General features: G+C 38.9%; 1 protein-coding gene across 2 annotated transcripts in view; it reads left to right on the forward strand.

Moving 5' to 3' along the window:
- The window catches only part of ARHGAP10 (Rho GTPase activating protein 10), a 313043-nt gene that overhangs the window by 114673 nt on the left and 182438 nt on the right, over nt 1-15932 (forward strand). Inside the window, exons 6-7 of one of the 2 annotated variants that reach the window (XM_077770703.1) lie at nt 5502-5612; nt 7364-7468. In XM_077770703.1, coding sequence (XP_077626829.1) covers nt 5502-5612; nt 7364-7468 — 216 coding nt within the window. The remainder of the gene's footprint in view (nt 1-5501; nt 5613-7363; nt 7469-15932) is intronic. The other variant, XM_077770713.1, reaches the window with a different exon arrangement.

Here is a 15932-nt window from a genome sequence, read left to right on the forward strand (position 1 = left end):
ATGGCCCATGCTGCTAGCATCTCTCACGTGGATTACTGCAAAGCCCTCTTAATTGGTCTCCCTGCTTCAGCCAATATATTCCTACAGTTTATTTTCTATACAGCAAGCAGGGTGAGCCTTGATTTTGCTTGTCTTCTCCAGACCCCGCACTAGTAGCTATCTCTGGAGGCCCAGGGCCCACTCTCCTGTCCTCGCACCTGATGGGCTGCTTTCCTCTGGCTGGGCTGGGTCAAGTATACTCTGTGCTCAGGGCCTTTGCTTTTGTTGTCCTTACAGTCTGGTAACGTTTCCAGACCAGACCCACATGCCTCACTCCTCCATGTGCTCTCACATACTCTCCACTCAGAGTTCACCTTACTGGAGAAGTCCCCGACTGTCTTATTTAAAGTGCCCCCCTTAGGCTGCTTTAATTTTTTCATATTCTTACAAACATTTAACATACTCTATATTTGGTTGTTACATGGCTTCTTGCACTAGCTTGTGAGCTCCTTGAAGACAACGACATGGTTTTATTCAGTAGTGTCTTTTACACCTAGAATAGTACTAGTCAGGGAGTAGGCAATAAATATTTACTGAATGAAGAAGTGTGAAGATGCTTGCACAGTGAGCTAGGGCTTCATCAATTCCATCATTCCCAAAAATAATTAAACTCCAGATCAGCAATTTGAAGAGACCCTCGAGATGGATCATTTTAGTTTCACTTAAACAGTATATTTTGCCCTATCTTGCTATTTACTTTTTACAAACATACAAATTCCAACTTGAAACAGTTTTCTATTGGGGCATCTGGGTGGCTCAGTCGGTTAAGCGTCCGACTTCAGCTTAGGTCATAATCTTGCGGTTTGTGAGTTTGAGCCCCACATCAGGCTCTGTACTGATGGCTCAGAGCCTGAAGCTTGCTTCAGATTCTGTATCTCTTTCTATCTCTGTCCCTCCCCTGCTTGTACTCTATGTCTCTCTCTCTCTCTCAAAAATAAACATTAAAAATATTTTTAATAATTATTTGAAGTGTCTGACTTCAGCTGAGGCCATGATCTCATGGTTTGTGGGTTCGAGCCCAGCGTCCGGCTCTGTGCTGACAGCTCAGAGCCTGGAGCTTGCTTCGGATTCTGTGTGTTCCTCTCTCTCTGCCCCTCCCCCACTCATGCTCTGTTTCTCTCTGTGTCAATAATAAACATAAAAAACAGTTTTCTATTGCAAACATGAAGGCCTTAAAACGGGAGATGCTCTTTAAAGGGAAAAGGTTAGATTTAGATTTTCGTTGATTTTGGGATAGGCTTATGTATATATCATATTGCTAATCTTTAGTGAACTGAGTTGAGGTGCTTAAGAGGTTTATAAAGGTTGCTGAGGGTGGAACTGAGCAAAGGCATGGCTATTTTGGTAATTTTTGTTAGGACTATTAGCTGTAGTTCTATGTTTATTGGGCACAGTACCTTCACCTTCCACCCACATCCCTAAATTCTAATTAATATTTGCACTAAAACAAGTATCAGATGTTTGAGAAAAATCTATTTCTGTTAATTTTTGAAGTGTGTTTTTGTTTTTAGAGTGGTCAATTGATTATATTTCAGTATATATGACTGGAGAGGTAGATCTTGTGAATAACTTTGCATGAGAATGGTCTGTTCTTGTTATAAATATTTATGGCAGGAATGACCAGAAATTAGGTGATGATCAAATTGGAATTTGTTAAAAATGCCACTTTTGCTTGGTATAGTACAGTCTGAATGTGTATTTTCCCACACCACCCATCAGCAAACTCACTTCTGACACTATATACCTGGAGACAGCATCAGCTCGAAGGGTTAAGGGCTCATTCCTACAAAACTGCCCCTTCTTCAGATACCAGTTGCAAATCAAGGTTACTACCTGTGCTTCTGACCTACTTGCTATAAATTAGACCTACATCCCCCTCCTTGGGTTTGATTCATTTGCTGAGTAGATCACAACAGAGATAAAACATTTACTTATACTTACTGATTTATCAAAAAGAATAATATAAAAGATCGAGATGAATAGCTGGATGAAGGGGTTCATAAGGTGGGGTCTGGAAGGGCCCCAAGCACAGAAACTTCTGTCCCCATTAAACTGGGTGTGTCACTCTCCAGGCACATGCAGGTGCTCATGGACCTCGAAATTCAAGGGTTCTCTACAGAACTTCCTCTGTAAGTTCTTTGCCAGAGGTCAGTAGGCGGGACAGAAGTTCCAGCCCTCTGATCATTCAGTCTTTCTAGTGCTATCTAGAGGCCCCACCCTCAGTCACCTCAGTAACATAAACTCCAGAGAGACTCTTTATGTATGGCAAAAGATACTCCTATCCCTCAGGAAATTACAAGGGTTTTAGAAGCTTTGTGCTTTATTCCACGTTTAGTGATTGCCTTTCAGACTTGAGTCAGGCTCTAAAGGACTGTGCTGCTCCTTATCATTTGGGCGTCCTTGGCATTGTTGTAAATGACAGGTTATCTGCAATCCCAGGGATTCTGGTGATCTAATCACACAGCATGTGGGATAGCAGTTGTGAATACCCAGAATAGTAGGGGTGTGTATAGAAGTTGACCAGCAATGAATGCCAGGGTAATTGGAATAGTACAGACAGCCAGGCAAGAAAATCTGCTAAAATAAACAGCCTACTTGGGTAAGTCTGATGATCCTTGTGTCATTTTCTTGAAGGACATTTCCCAGTAACCAAAACACGAGGAACCTACCTGTAACTCTTCACATCTTCATTTTATTAAATACGCCACAAAATTTCATCCCCGTGCCCAGAGCTTTGTGTCTGCTAAATGCTGGTGGCTGAACTTTGAAACTCTGGTTATTCGAGGCATAAAAAAAGATGATTTTGATGAGTATTAAGTAGGAATTCTCATTTTAGCTTAGTACCTTAGTAACATAACACTCCTCTATAACATTATTTTACGTGAAAAATCATTCTGTGCTAAAAATTTTTATGCCACATTAGGTGAATACTTTTTCCCTACAAGATTAAAAAGATTGTTGTGGTCATATTTACATACCATAACATTTATGCATTTCTTGATTCTCAAGTGCAGAGTTCAGTGGCATTAAGAACATTCACATCGTTGTGCAACCACCACTACATTGCAGATCCAGAGCTCTTGTTGTCTCTTAATACTGAAACCCTGTATCCATTGAATAATACTTCCCCAGCTCCCCACCCCTAACTTCTGATAGCCACCTAACTTCCTGTGTTGGATCTAGGTAGCTTATGAAAGTGGAATCCTACAGTATTTGTACTTTTGTGACTTGCTTATTCCACTCAGCATAATATTCTCAAGGTTCATCCATCTTGTAGCATGTGTCGGGATTTCCTTCCTTTCTGAGGCTGAATAAATAGTATTCTATTGTATGTGTATATAGATCACATTTGTTTATCCATTTATCTGTCAGTGGATGCTTTGGTTGCTGCTGCCTTTTAGTTATTGAAAACAATGCTGCTATGAACATGGTTAGATAAATCTTTTTGAGTCCCTGTTTTTAGTTTTTATTAGTATATACCCAGAAATGGAATCACTGTGTCACGTGATAATTGTTTAGAGAACTGCCATGCTGTTTCCAGAGCAGTTTCGTCATGCTACATTCCCACCAGCAGTACACAGGATTCCAGTTTCTCCACATCCTCGTCAACACTTGTTTTGTTTTAAAATTTTTAATGTTTTACTATTTGTTTTTGAGGAGGGAAGGGCAGAGAGAGAGGGAGACACAGAATCCAAAGAAGGCTCCAGGCTCTGAGCTGTCAGCACCGAGCCTGACAGGGGGCTTGAACTCATGAACCATGAAATGATGACCTGAACCGAAATTGGATGCTTAATTGGCTGAGCCACCCAGGTGCCCCTGGTCTTTTTTTTTTTTTTTTAAATAGTTTTGTTGTTGTTGTTTTCCATTTTTTTGATAGGTGTGAAGTGTTCTCTTGCATTTGTATATCTGTAAATGATTAGTGATGTTGAGCATCTTCCCAGGAGCTTATTGCCATATATATATTCGTTGGAGAAATGTCTAGATAAGTGCCTTTAAAAGTAAAGTTGGCAAGCTAAGAAATATATTATGTGATGCCTTGTAAGAATGGTTTTTAGGCTGTCCATTCTTCCCCTGCTCTGCCTCTGTGGAACCCTGTTCCTCACCCATTGCCCTTCTAGTTAGAACAGATAAGCTGGAACTTAACAGTCTTCTGACCATCTGATGCCTGTTTACTCCCAGAGTTGGAGACCTTTTGAAGGCTTGACAGCATGACTGCCTACAGATGGGCTTTAAGCTCTGGCCTACCTTTTGAGAACCAGGCTCTTCTTTTTTCTTTGATTGAAGTACAGTTGACATACAATTTTACGTTAGTTTTAGGTACAGTATAGTGATTTGACAACTCTATGTTATGCTGTGTCTACCACAGGTGTAGCTACTACCATCTGTCACCATAAGACTGTTATAGTGCTATTGACTGTATCCCCTATGCTGTACCTGTCTTCCTCATGACTTACTCATTCCATAACTGGAAGCCTGTACCTTCTTTCCCCTTCACATATTTTGTTCATCTTCCTCCCCTCTGGCAGTCATAATTTTGTTCTCTGTGTTTATGGGTCTGTTTCTGCTATTTTGTTTATTTTGTTTTGCTTTGTTTTTTGGATTCCACATATACATGAAATCATATGCTAGTTGTCTTTCTATGTCTGACTTATTTCACTTAGCATAATAGCATCTAAGTCTATCCATGTTGTTCTAAGTGACAAGATCTCATCCTGTTTTATGGCCGAGCAATATTCCATTGTATATGTACCACATCTTCTTTATCCATTCATCTATCAATGGACACTGGCTGCTTTCAGGTCTTGGCTATTGTAAATAATGCTGCCATAAACATGGGCATGCTGATGTCTTCTCAAATTAATGCTTTTGTTAGGTTATACCCGGAAGTGGAATTATTTAAGAACCAGGTTCTTGAGATGGTGCCTTAGCTGCCACTTCCTCACTTGCTGCCTTCACCCATGAGTACTGAAGTGACTAGAATCTCCCAGGCCGACTGCATTCTTAGAGCTCTTGTCAGTGGAAATAGTGTTCATGTGACTTTTATCATATGTGTATGGTTCAACGTTGGGTGCCAGTTGTGGTTGGGGTGAGTTTTTCACGAAGAGCCATACTTCAGTGTTCAGTCCGTTGGGGTTTGATGTTCAGTCCTCTGGGGCCAATCTCATCATAAAGAGCAAGGGTTGGCAGACTTTTTCTGCAGGGTAAGATAGGACACGCTGTATACTTTTGCAAACTGTAAGGTCCCTGTGGCAGCTATAGTATCCAGTTTGGCGGTTCTAGCAGGAAAGTGGCCATAGAAGATCTACAAACCAGTAACAACGACTATGTTCCAGTACAACTTTGTGTAGAAAACCAGGCTGCAGGCCATATTTTGAGCAGGGTTCATAGTATTGCCAGCCTCTGATCAAGTGTTTCACTCCTCACCATCTCTGATGTAACCAGCCTCTGTTACTTTAACATAGGCAGATATGCAAGTGGAGCAAAACCGGCAGCACTTCTATGAACTGTCTCTTGAGTATGTATGTAAGCTTCAGGAGATCCAAGAAAGAAAGAAGTTCGAGTTTGTGGAGCCTGTAAGTATCACAGAAAGTTGCTCTGCTATTACATTTAATAGATACCCTAGAAACATTTTTCTTCCTAGAATGACTTTACAGTTGCTGGGGGCTGTTGTACATACATAGGAAGCAAGACATCATAAATTGTAAAGGGTGGACACAGATTGCCACGAGATCAAGGAACCACCTTCAGTTAGGTGGTTCTCGACCTTCTTTGCACAGCAACACGTAGTGAATATTATTTCTCAGTGACTCTACAATCAGGTGCAAATTCTGCCACTCTATTGTAGGTCCACCCTTTGAAGAAAACCCCTGTGAAAGAAGTGTCAGGGTGGGAGAGTGAGTGTTGGTGTCAATGGATAATCTTCATTCTTCTTGAGTTTGTTCTGAATCAAGTACACCAATCCAAATTTTGGCACTTTGAACAGTTATTGGTAACAGATTATATCTAACACACTCCATGCTCATGGCAACCTAAGTTAAGAACCAGCATGTGGAGTATTTGAAACTAGTTTGTGAGCTACCCTGGAAATTCTTCATACTTATTTCAGGAACATATGATTTGTGTTTGTGCTTATATAGATGTTATGTATATTGTGTATATGTACATATATATGTTTGTGCTTCTATAGATATGTATAAAATGTATATGAATGTGTACAAAGGTGTGTGGGTTTTAGCAAAAACAAACATTAGAATTCATGATTCTCAAGATGGATTTTAATATAGGTGTTTTTTTCAACACCTTTACTGAGATCAAGTTTACATGCTATACAGTTATCCACTGTGTGTGATTTTGAGAAACAAAAAATAACCAAGTAATGATTAACTTAAAAATGGCATTCATGGAAGCAACGGTCCAGTTGGAATAATAGATTAACCTAATTTCATCCATTAGGGAAAAATTCATCTCCTTAAAGCTTCCTTTAATGTGAAATAATAATGACCTACCTTATTTACAGTGCTCATTGTTCAAGTCATTGTTTTAATACTTCATCGTGCTCATTCCACACATGAACTCCATAAGGAGATATTTTTATTATCTCACTAAGCAAATACAGAAAATTTCAGTAATTAGCCTAAGGTCTCATAACATAGCTGAAGTTGGGGATTGACCCCTGCTGGCCACTTGACATTAGAGTCCCAGATTCCTAACCATTATGCTATGTGACATTATGAAGAAAATGAATTTCAGGATTTCCTTAAATTTCCTCACTTTAAATTTACTCACATGTTTGGGTAAAAGGAGATGCCCTCTAATCAAGAAGGGCAGGTTGAGGGTTGGTAAGAACTCAGAGCTTAATTATCGCCCTGTCTCTGCCCCAGCAACTGACCGTCCTTGTAGACAAAACAGAGAGGTTGTGCTGACTGAACGCCATTGGGGAGAGCCTAAATTTTAGTTCTTTGATTCTGTGATTTCACTTTTGTTACAGATTGTGTTGATCTATGGTGATAAGCTTTCAGTTATAAATGGATGTGGAGATTCTCTTGTCTGAAAAGAACAATTGGGTGCTGTACTATTTTTCCAGTACAGTGCACTATAAAAACTATCTAATGGCTCTGATATTTAAGGAAAAATCACAAATCCTTCATTTAAAAAAAGACAAATCATATGCTGTTAGATTTAATTGAATTCTGGTGACTTCTTTTAATTATTTTAGTAGAATCGCAGTGGGATGGGGGAGGTGATATGTGGCTATTTTATTTTTTCTTCTACCCCCTGAGTTTTTTTTTGTGCTAATGTCATTTTTTCCCCCCCTTTGTCTTAGATGCTGTCATTTTTTCAGGGAATGTTTACTTTCTATCATCAGGGCCATGAACTTGCCAAAGACTTCAATCACTACAAAATGGAACTACAGATCAACATTCAGAATGTAAGGAAATGAAAGCTTTCTGGTACAAAGGTTGTTTGAGATGTGTATTTTTGATTTGGTGTATGAGAAGCCTTAGACCAGACTGAACTGTTGGTGCTGAGAAACTGAGACTATGTTGCCACCTTCTGGTCAGTTCTCAGCATAGCAAACTGTTCTTCATCGAGGTGAGGCTTGGGGAATTCTGCCACCTGGCGGTTCTGTTTTGGTTTTTTTTTTTTATTTTTTTAGTGAATTTATTTTTTTTTGCCTTACTTTCAGAAAAGTCACTAGGTATGTTTTTTAAATCAGTAATCACATACTTTATTTTTTATTTTCCTTTTTCCAGTTTTATTGAGATTTAATTGGCATACAGTACTATTTAAGTTTCAGTTGTACAGCATATTGGTTTGACATTCATACTGAAAAATGATTACCACAAAGAGTTGAGCTAGTGTCTATCACTTCATATAGGCACAGAAAAAGTTTGTTTCATGTGATAGGAACTTAGGATCCCTCTCTTAGTAACTTTTAAATGTGTCCTATAGCAGTGTTAACTGTCACCGTATTGTACTTTGTGGGATGTTTGTAAGGATAAGTTTTGTCATGTAGCTTTCAGTGTCCCATGTAGGGAACAGACTGAAGACCACTCCACATTCGATTTAAAGCATTTTAGTTATAATGATCTCAATTTCTTCTATCTGTGTATCTTACTTGATTTTTGGTTCCTGGTTCCAGAGAAATTTCTTCCCTGTGTTTATGCATATTCACTAATATATCGAGTGCACAGTTGCAGTCGGTCGGTATTATTTTCCTAGAAAATGTATGCTTTCAACGAGGTCTTGGATAAAGAGATTTAGGAGAGCTTTATGAATTTGTTAAATGATTATAATATATGATTTTGATCATAAGGTGGTGGATGTTTTTTCTCTCAATACTTGAGTTGACTTTGGAAGTGTCCTCATTGAAATGCTATTCAGGTTATGTTTAGTATAATTTTAGGCCTTGATAGAAACAGAGTTGAGTGAGGTTTGGAACACACACATATGAGCTCACACTGAAAGACACACGAAAAGTGGGAATCTCTGTGGTGGTGTTGTCTGACTTTCAATTTGATATAATCTTAGAGACTGAGGAGGAATGGTTTTTGTATGTTTCCAAGTTGTTGTTGTTGTTGTTTGGCATAGTTCCCTACGTTTGGAAATGCAGATAATGAAGCTTCTTTCTTTTTCTTTTGTAAATCACGTGTCAATTTTTATTTGTAGATTATTTGGACATTGAGCTGGCTTAAAAACTAAGAGTACAACTCCCCGCCCGCCACTATCAGTGATAATAATGTAACAGAATTTGAAAATGTATCAAAATGTACACTGATAGATTAGTTCTATACATTTCTATTAGTTCTATAGATTTTATTTTAGTATAAAACAAATTTTTTAAGTTTATTTTGAGAGAGAGAGAGAGAGTGAGCAAGCAAGCAGGGGTGGGGCAGAGACAGAGGGAGAGAGAGAATCCCAAGCAGGCTGTCAGCACAGAGCCCAATTCAGGGCTCAGACTCATAAACTGTGAGATCATGATGTGAGCTGAAACCAGGAGTCCAACGCTTAATTGACTGTACCACCCAGGTGCCTCGATTAGTTCTGATTTTATTTTAGTTTTTATTTATTTATTTTGAGAGAGAGAGTGTGAGTGAGCATGAGTAGGGGAGGGGCAGAGAGAGAGAGAGAGAGAGGAGAGAGGAGATAAGCCCAAGCAGGCTTCTGCTGTCAGCACACAGCCTGATGTGGGACTCCATCTCATGAACCATGAGATCATGACCTGAGCCAAGATAAAGAGTCAGACGTTTAACTGACTGAGCCACCCAAGCGGCTTTCAATTTCTAATTGAAATTGTCTCTATGGGTAGTAGAAATAGTCTAATATTGCTGTGATTTTTCAGAATACTTTTATAGACAGTAAAACACAGTGTTGTGAAAAGAACACTATACAGTTAATGTAGAAGATAAATTATACACCTGATTTTTTTCCTGTACCAACTGGCTGTATAACTTGTGGAAATTTACTTTTTCTGTCTGGATGTCATCTGTCAGCTTCAGGGCTGGCCTGGATGAGAACCTTGAAGCAGAACTGAATCCGTAATTTGTGGGACCAGTGTAAAATGGGAAGACAGGGCTCTTATTTAAAAATAAAGAATTTCAAGTCTGTGACAGCAGAGCCCTAAACCAATTGTGTGACCTTCTGAGCACAAGATTCTTTGTGGTTGTGCATACTACATGCCCATGAAGCTGACTGAGCCTTAGTATCTGGGGTGAGGGGTGGAATAGACACATTGTCTCCTGAGAGCTTCAGTGAAACTGTCCCTGCACAGCGTGCTTGTGGATGGAAGTAATTTTCTAACAACCCTGTATGGTAAAAGGGATCTAGTTACCTTACATACACCAAAATAATTTCGAGCGATTAAATATTCAATGTAAATGAGCCAGTACTCAGTCATGAAGTATTATAAGCAAAATATAAAACAAACTGTCATTTATAATGGTTCTCAAGAGGCTCCTGGGTGGCACCTAATCAAGGTGTCTTTGCTGTTCATTTTTTGCTTTTAGCTAATTCTCCTCCCTTCAGAAATACCTGCACATTTGAAACACATGGCACTCATTCCCTGCTACCTTCTGTACCTCAGTATTGCTGTAATCTGCTCATTTCTTGGCCATTTCTCTCATTCCCTCATGATTGCAGCTTTTAGCATAAAAAAGGGAAAATGCCGGCTAGATGAAACTACAAATTACAAAATTCCCAGTTATGTATTATTTTTATGCCCTGTATATTTATGCATTTATAAACATAATACCCAAACTTATATACATATACCCAAATATTAAGACCAAATCATAGCATTAATTGTCTGTGCACTATAATGCTATAGATAATTTTGGTTGATTTTAAAGTATTTTACTATAGTAAAAAATAGCATAATCATATTATAATCAGAAAAAAAGGTTAAATGTTATCTAAAAAAGTAAACAAGCTATTTTTCTTCCATCTGGTTTTATCTTTCCTGTTGTAAAAATGATCTCACCTGTTTTATTTTTTGTTATTTCGAAAGCAGTTTATTCCTCATCCACTTTCCGTAATCCAGAGTAATACATGGAAAGCAAAACAGAGCAAGATGGCTTTTAGAAAATAGATTTTCTAGAAAAATATAAATTGCATCAAAATTGAAGGGTATTTTAAAAAACTAAATTTAAACTTTTGTTATCTTTATCCCCAGAGGAATGTGGTGAAAGACTAGAATAGAATTCTTCCTAGAAGGAAATTTAATGTGAGAAATCTTAGGATTCATGAAGAATCCCCAGAAGATACTAAGGATGGTTAAGAAGATTTTAAGAATATGCCCAAATATTTTTGTCACAGTGTTGTGAAAAAAATAGAACACTAAAAAAATAAACTATGTTTTTTTTAAAAAGATTGGAAGTGATTGTGTAAAAAATACAAATGTGGTTATTTCTGAGAAATAGGTTTATAGTCACTTTTACTTGCTTTAGAACCTTTTCTTTTTGTCTCCCCCCAACAGGACTGTTTGTGCCCTTCCCTCTTTCTGTTTTAAAATCTTGTGAATTAGTTTTATATTCTGAAAAAAATTTAAAAATATACTTTCTCTTCCAATCATATTTAAAACAATAAACTGTTAGTTTGATATTGAAGATTATCTTTTATCTTTTGTTAGATGGGAGTATTTGTGACTTTTGGGTGGCTTAGTTGTTGTTGTAGTAGTAGTAGTAGTAGTAGTAGTAGTAGTAATGGCAGCTAAATTAACTGTGCTCGGATATAAGTGGGTCACTCATGGTATTTCTGGGGTCAGTAAATACAGGAGCTGGGAAACATCTTGATGAGGCCATCTGCTTGCCTAGACCATAGTGACTTGTGAGTAACATGGGAGTCCCTTGTTAAGGGACTTGTTAAGAACTCAGATTTAGGCACTGATGGTGCACCTTAGCTCTCCTCTACCTCTTCACCAGTTCTAACCTGTATTCGCCTAACCCCCATGGAAGGTGTCTTATATGGGATTTAGACTTGATCACTTATTGACCTGGAGTTTGTCACATAACATTCCTTTTTCTGCCATCTCACATGAGGGGTGATATGAGGATTACTGTGTGTGTGTGTGTGTGTGTGTGTGTGTGTGTGTGTAGGACCTTACCCCTTTATATTATGTTCTTTTGCATGGTTACTAAAGCAGGGCTCCATGGGCCCCACCCTGATGTTTTACAGCTGTTTCATGAAAAGTTCTTCATATGTTTTATTTTATTTTAGACAGACCGAGAACATGCAACCAGGGGAGAGGGGCAGAGGGAAAGAAAGAGAGAGAGAATCTTTTCTTTTTCTTTTTTTAATTTATTTATTTGAGAGAGAGACAGAGAGTGAGCTGGAGGGGCAGACCTAGAGGGAGAGAGAATTCCAAGCAGTGCAGAGCGTGACTTGGGACACAAACTCATAAATCATGAGATCCTGACCTGAGCTGAAATCAAGAGTTGGTTGCTTAACTGACTAAGCCACTCAGGTACCAAGAGAGAGAGAGAAAGAGAGAGAAAGACAGAAAGAGATAAAGAGAGAAGAGAAAGAAAGAGGCTCCACGCTCTATGTGGACCCCAATGTGGGGCTCAGTCCCACAACAACCCTGGGATCAGGACCTGAGCTGAAACTATGAGTCAGACACTCAACTGACTGAGCCACAGGTGCCCCTTCATATTTTGAGTTATACCTTACCTTTTTTTTTTCTCTGAGTGAGGTCATGAGGTGGGAATGGGCAAACTTAAAATGGTTATCTGTACTTGGAATCAGCCTTTGCCTTTAAAGCTTTATTTCTTGGTATAACACTGTGAAAAGCTCCTTCTCTCTCTCTCTCTCTCCCTCTTCTTCCTTTTCCCTTCAATATGGGACTGTACCTGTGCTAAGATTGATCCACCAGTTTTCCAGACATACTCAGATGTGTCTGAATTCCAGCTTAGTCCCAAAATTGTCCTCCCAAATAGGTGATGTAATAAAGTATTTAATTTATAAGGCTTTATTTAAGACTGATTTATTTAGAAATTTATTTAGAAAAGCATGCAAGGAAAGGAAATAATATAGCAATGGTATATTACAGTGGATAGCACTAGCCTAACTTAGTCTGTTTTTTTTTTTATTTTATTATTATTTTTTTTTACAAATAGTTTATTGTCAAATTAGTTTCCACATAACACTCAGTGCTCATCCCCAAAGTGCCCTCCTCCATGCCCATCCCCCCCCTCCCCCCCACATCCATCAGTCCTCAGTTTTTGTCAGCATTCAAGAGTCTCTCATGGTTTGCCACTTAGAGTCTGTTTTGAGGATTAAAACACCAAAAGTGGTACGCCTGGGTGGCTCAGTCGTTTAAGGGTCTGATTCTTAGATTCGCTCAGGTCATGATCTTGCAGTTGTGAGATCGAGTTCTGCATCAGACTCCACACTGACAGCGTGGAGCCTGCTTGGGATTCTCTCTTTTCCTTTCTCTCTGCCCCTCCCTCCCTCTCTGTCTTTCAAATAATAAATAAACTTAAAAAAAAGATAAAACACCAAAAAGTGCTTTCAGTAGTGCCAGCCACAGTGTAAACACTATAAGGGTCCCTTACTGTAGAATTTACAGCCTAATGTTATTATATGATGATATCTTAATAGACACTGGAATTTAAAATTGGAGATTTCTGGGTTCTAGCCATTCTATTATTTATGTTCAAATTTTAAAAAATACAATTTTAAGTACCATTCATAATTTACTTAAAATTGTAAAATTCTTCCTTTCCCTTCCCAGTGCACAGTCATAAGCATATGAGAAAGTAGGATGATGAGGGCAGGGAGTACTGCATGGAGAGCCCTGTAGCAGAGAAAGTGGGGATGATGGTATGGTGGGAGCAGGGAGGGTAGAGAGGCAGCTCGAGTAGTTGAGATTAGTTACACTGAGCAAATAAGTAAATAGATTGAGAGTAATGGGAACTAGATTTCTATCTAAAAAGAAATATACAAAATTGGGAAGGATATGCTAGAAATAGACGGGAAGTATTGGATTAGAATTAGATTTACTGGTATGAACATGTGGGTTTTCAATATAGAGACCTATGGAAATGACACGTACATGTATGTAAAAATACGTATGTTTGTGTACACACATATACACATCCATATAGTTTTTCTGTCTGCCAAGAAGACCCAGAAGCAGTGATACCCCCTCAGCAGTGAGCGTACTGTGTTCAGATTTTGGTTTCTAAATACTACACTCCAGTGAAAGGAATAAGGAATTCTTTGGGGGAAATGACTGATTTTAGGACTGGGACAGAGAAAAGTATAAGATGGACCCAGGACTCCTTTTTGAACCAGAAAGTAAGGAATCACTCAATTAAGAAGGCATGTCAAAAGGTACAGGAGGTCAGCTAGAAGGGGCCTCTGCTGGTTAAATCGTGGACAGTTTGAGCATTAATGTAATTAATGAGAGTATTGGATACAACTCATTAGATAAATAGGAATTTGTGTGTGTGTGTGTGCGCGCGCGTGCGTGCACACGCACATGCTCCTGTGCATGATTGCTGGCATCTGTACATACATGGCATGCACATGTCTGTATATGTGTTCATACTTTGTCTATTGTGCTTTGCCTTTTTGAGCTTCACAGATACTGTGTTTTTTACAAATTGAAGGTTTGTGGCAACCTATGTCACACAAGTCTATTGGTGCTATTTTTACGATAACAGTTTAATTTGTGTCTCTCTCTCAGATTTTGGTAATTCTTGCGATATTTCAAACTTTTTCATTATTATTACATTTGTGGTGCTGATCTGTGATCAGTGATCTTTGATGTCATTATCCAGTTGTTTTGGGGTGCCACAGATTGTGCTCCTATATGATAGTGAACTTAATGAATGTTGTGTGTGTTCTGACTGCCCCACTGACCAGCTGTCTGCACCCCCATCTTTCTCCCCCTAGGCAGGCCTCCCTATTCCCTGAGACACAACAATATTGAGATTAGGCCAGTAAATAACCCTATAATAGTTTCTAAGGGTTCAAGTGAAAGGAAGAATCACACATTAAATAAAAAGCTAGAAATGATTAAGCTTAGTGAGGAAGACATGTCAAAAGCCCATATGGGCTGAAAGCTACACCTCTTGTGCCAAACAGCCATGTTGTGAGTGCAAAGGAAACGTTCTTGAAGGAAATTAAAGCTGCTATTCCAGTGAACACATGAATAAAAAGAAAGTGAAACAGTCTTGGGTTGCCTAGGTGGCTCAGTCGGTTAAGCATCTGACTGGATCTCAGCTCAGGTCTTGATCTCAGGGTCATGAATATGAGCCCCACTTTGGGCTCTGTGCTGGATGTGAAACGTGTTGGGGAAAAAAGGGAAACAGTCTTAATACTGATAAAGAGAAAATTTCAGTGGTTTGGATAGAGGATCATATTGGCTACAACATTCCCTTAAGCCAAAGACTAAGCCAGAGCCAGGCCCTAACTCTCTTCAATTCTGTGAGGTCTGAGAGAAGTGAAAAAACTGCAGAAGACAAGTCGGAAGCTAGCAGAGAACGTTGGTTCATGAAGTTTATGGGAAGAAGAAGTTTCTATAACAGAAAAGTGCCAGATGAAGCAGCAAGTACTGATGGAGAAGCTGCAGCAAGTTATCCAGAAGGTCCTGCTAGGATTAATTCATGAAGATGGCCTCAACTAAACAGCAGGTTTTCTATGTAGATAATGCCTGGCTTCAAAGGACAGGCTGACTCTCCTGTTTAGAGGCTAATGCAGCTGGTGACTTTAAGTTGAAGCCAGTGCTCGTTGACCATTCTGAGAATCCTAGGGCCCTTAAAAATTAGACTAATTCTACTCTTACCTGTGTTCTATAAATGGAATAACAAAGCCAGGGTGACAGCACATTTATTTATGGCATAATTTACTGAATATTTTAAGCCCTCTGTTGAGACCTAGATGGCATTAAGAACATTTGTGAACTATGGGAAGAGGTTAAAATACCAATATAAGCAGGAGTTTGGAAGAAGTTGTTTTCAACTCTTACTGATGACTTTGATGGGTTCAAGACTTCAGTGGAGGAAGTAACTGCAAATGTGGCAGAAATAGCTGGAGAACTAGAATAAGTAGATAGAGCCTGAAGGTGGGGTGGAATTGCTACAATATCATGATAAAACTTTAACAGAGGAGTTGCTTTTCATGTATGAGTAAAGATTCTTGAGATGGAATCTATCCTGGTGAAGCTGCCATGAAGATTTGCTAAAATGACAACAAAGAGGTTAGAATATTCCATAACTTCAGCTGATAAAGCAGCAGCAAGGTTTGAGAGGATTGAGTCCAATTATGAGAGAAGTTCTGTTGTGGGTGAAATGCTACCAAATAGCACTGCATCCTGCAGGGAGATTTTTCATGAAAGGAAGAGTCATATGATGTGGCATATATCATTGTTGCCTTCTTTCAAGAAATTG

Source organism: Crocuta crocuta, unplaced genomic scaffold, assembly GCF_008692635.1.
Source record: "Crocuta crocuta isolate KB4526 unplaced genomic scaffold, BGI_CrCroc_1.0 scaffold345, whole genome shotgun sequence".
Taxonomy (NCBI): domain Eukaryota; kingdom Metazoa; phylum Chordata; class Mammalia; order Carnivora; family Hyaenidae; genus Crocuta; species Crocuta crocuta.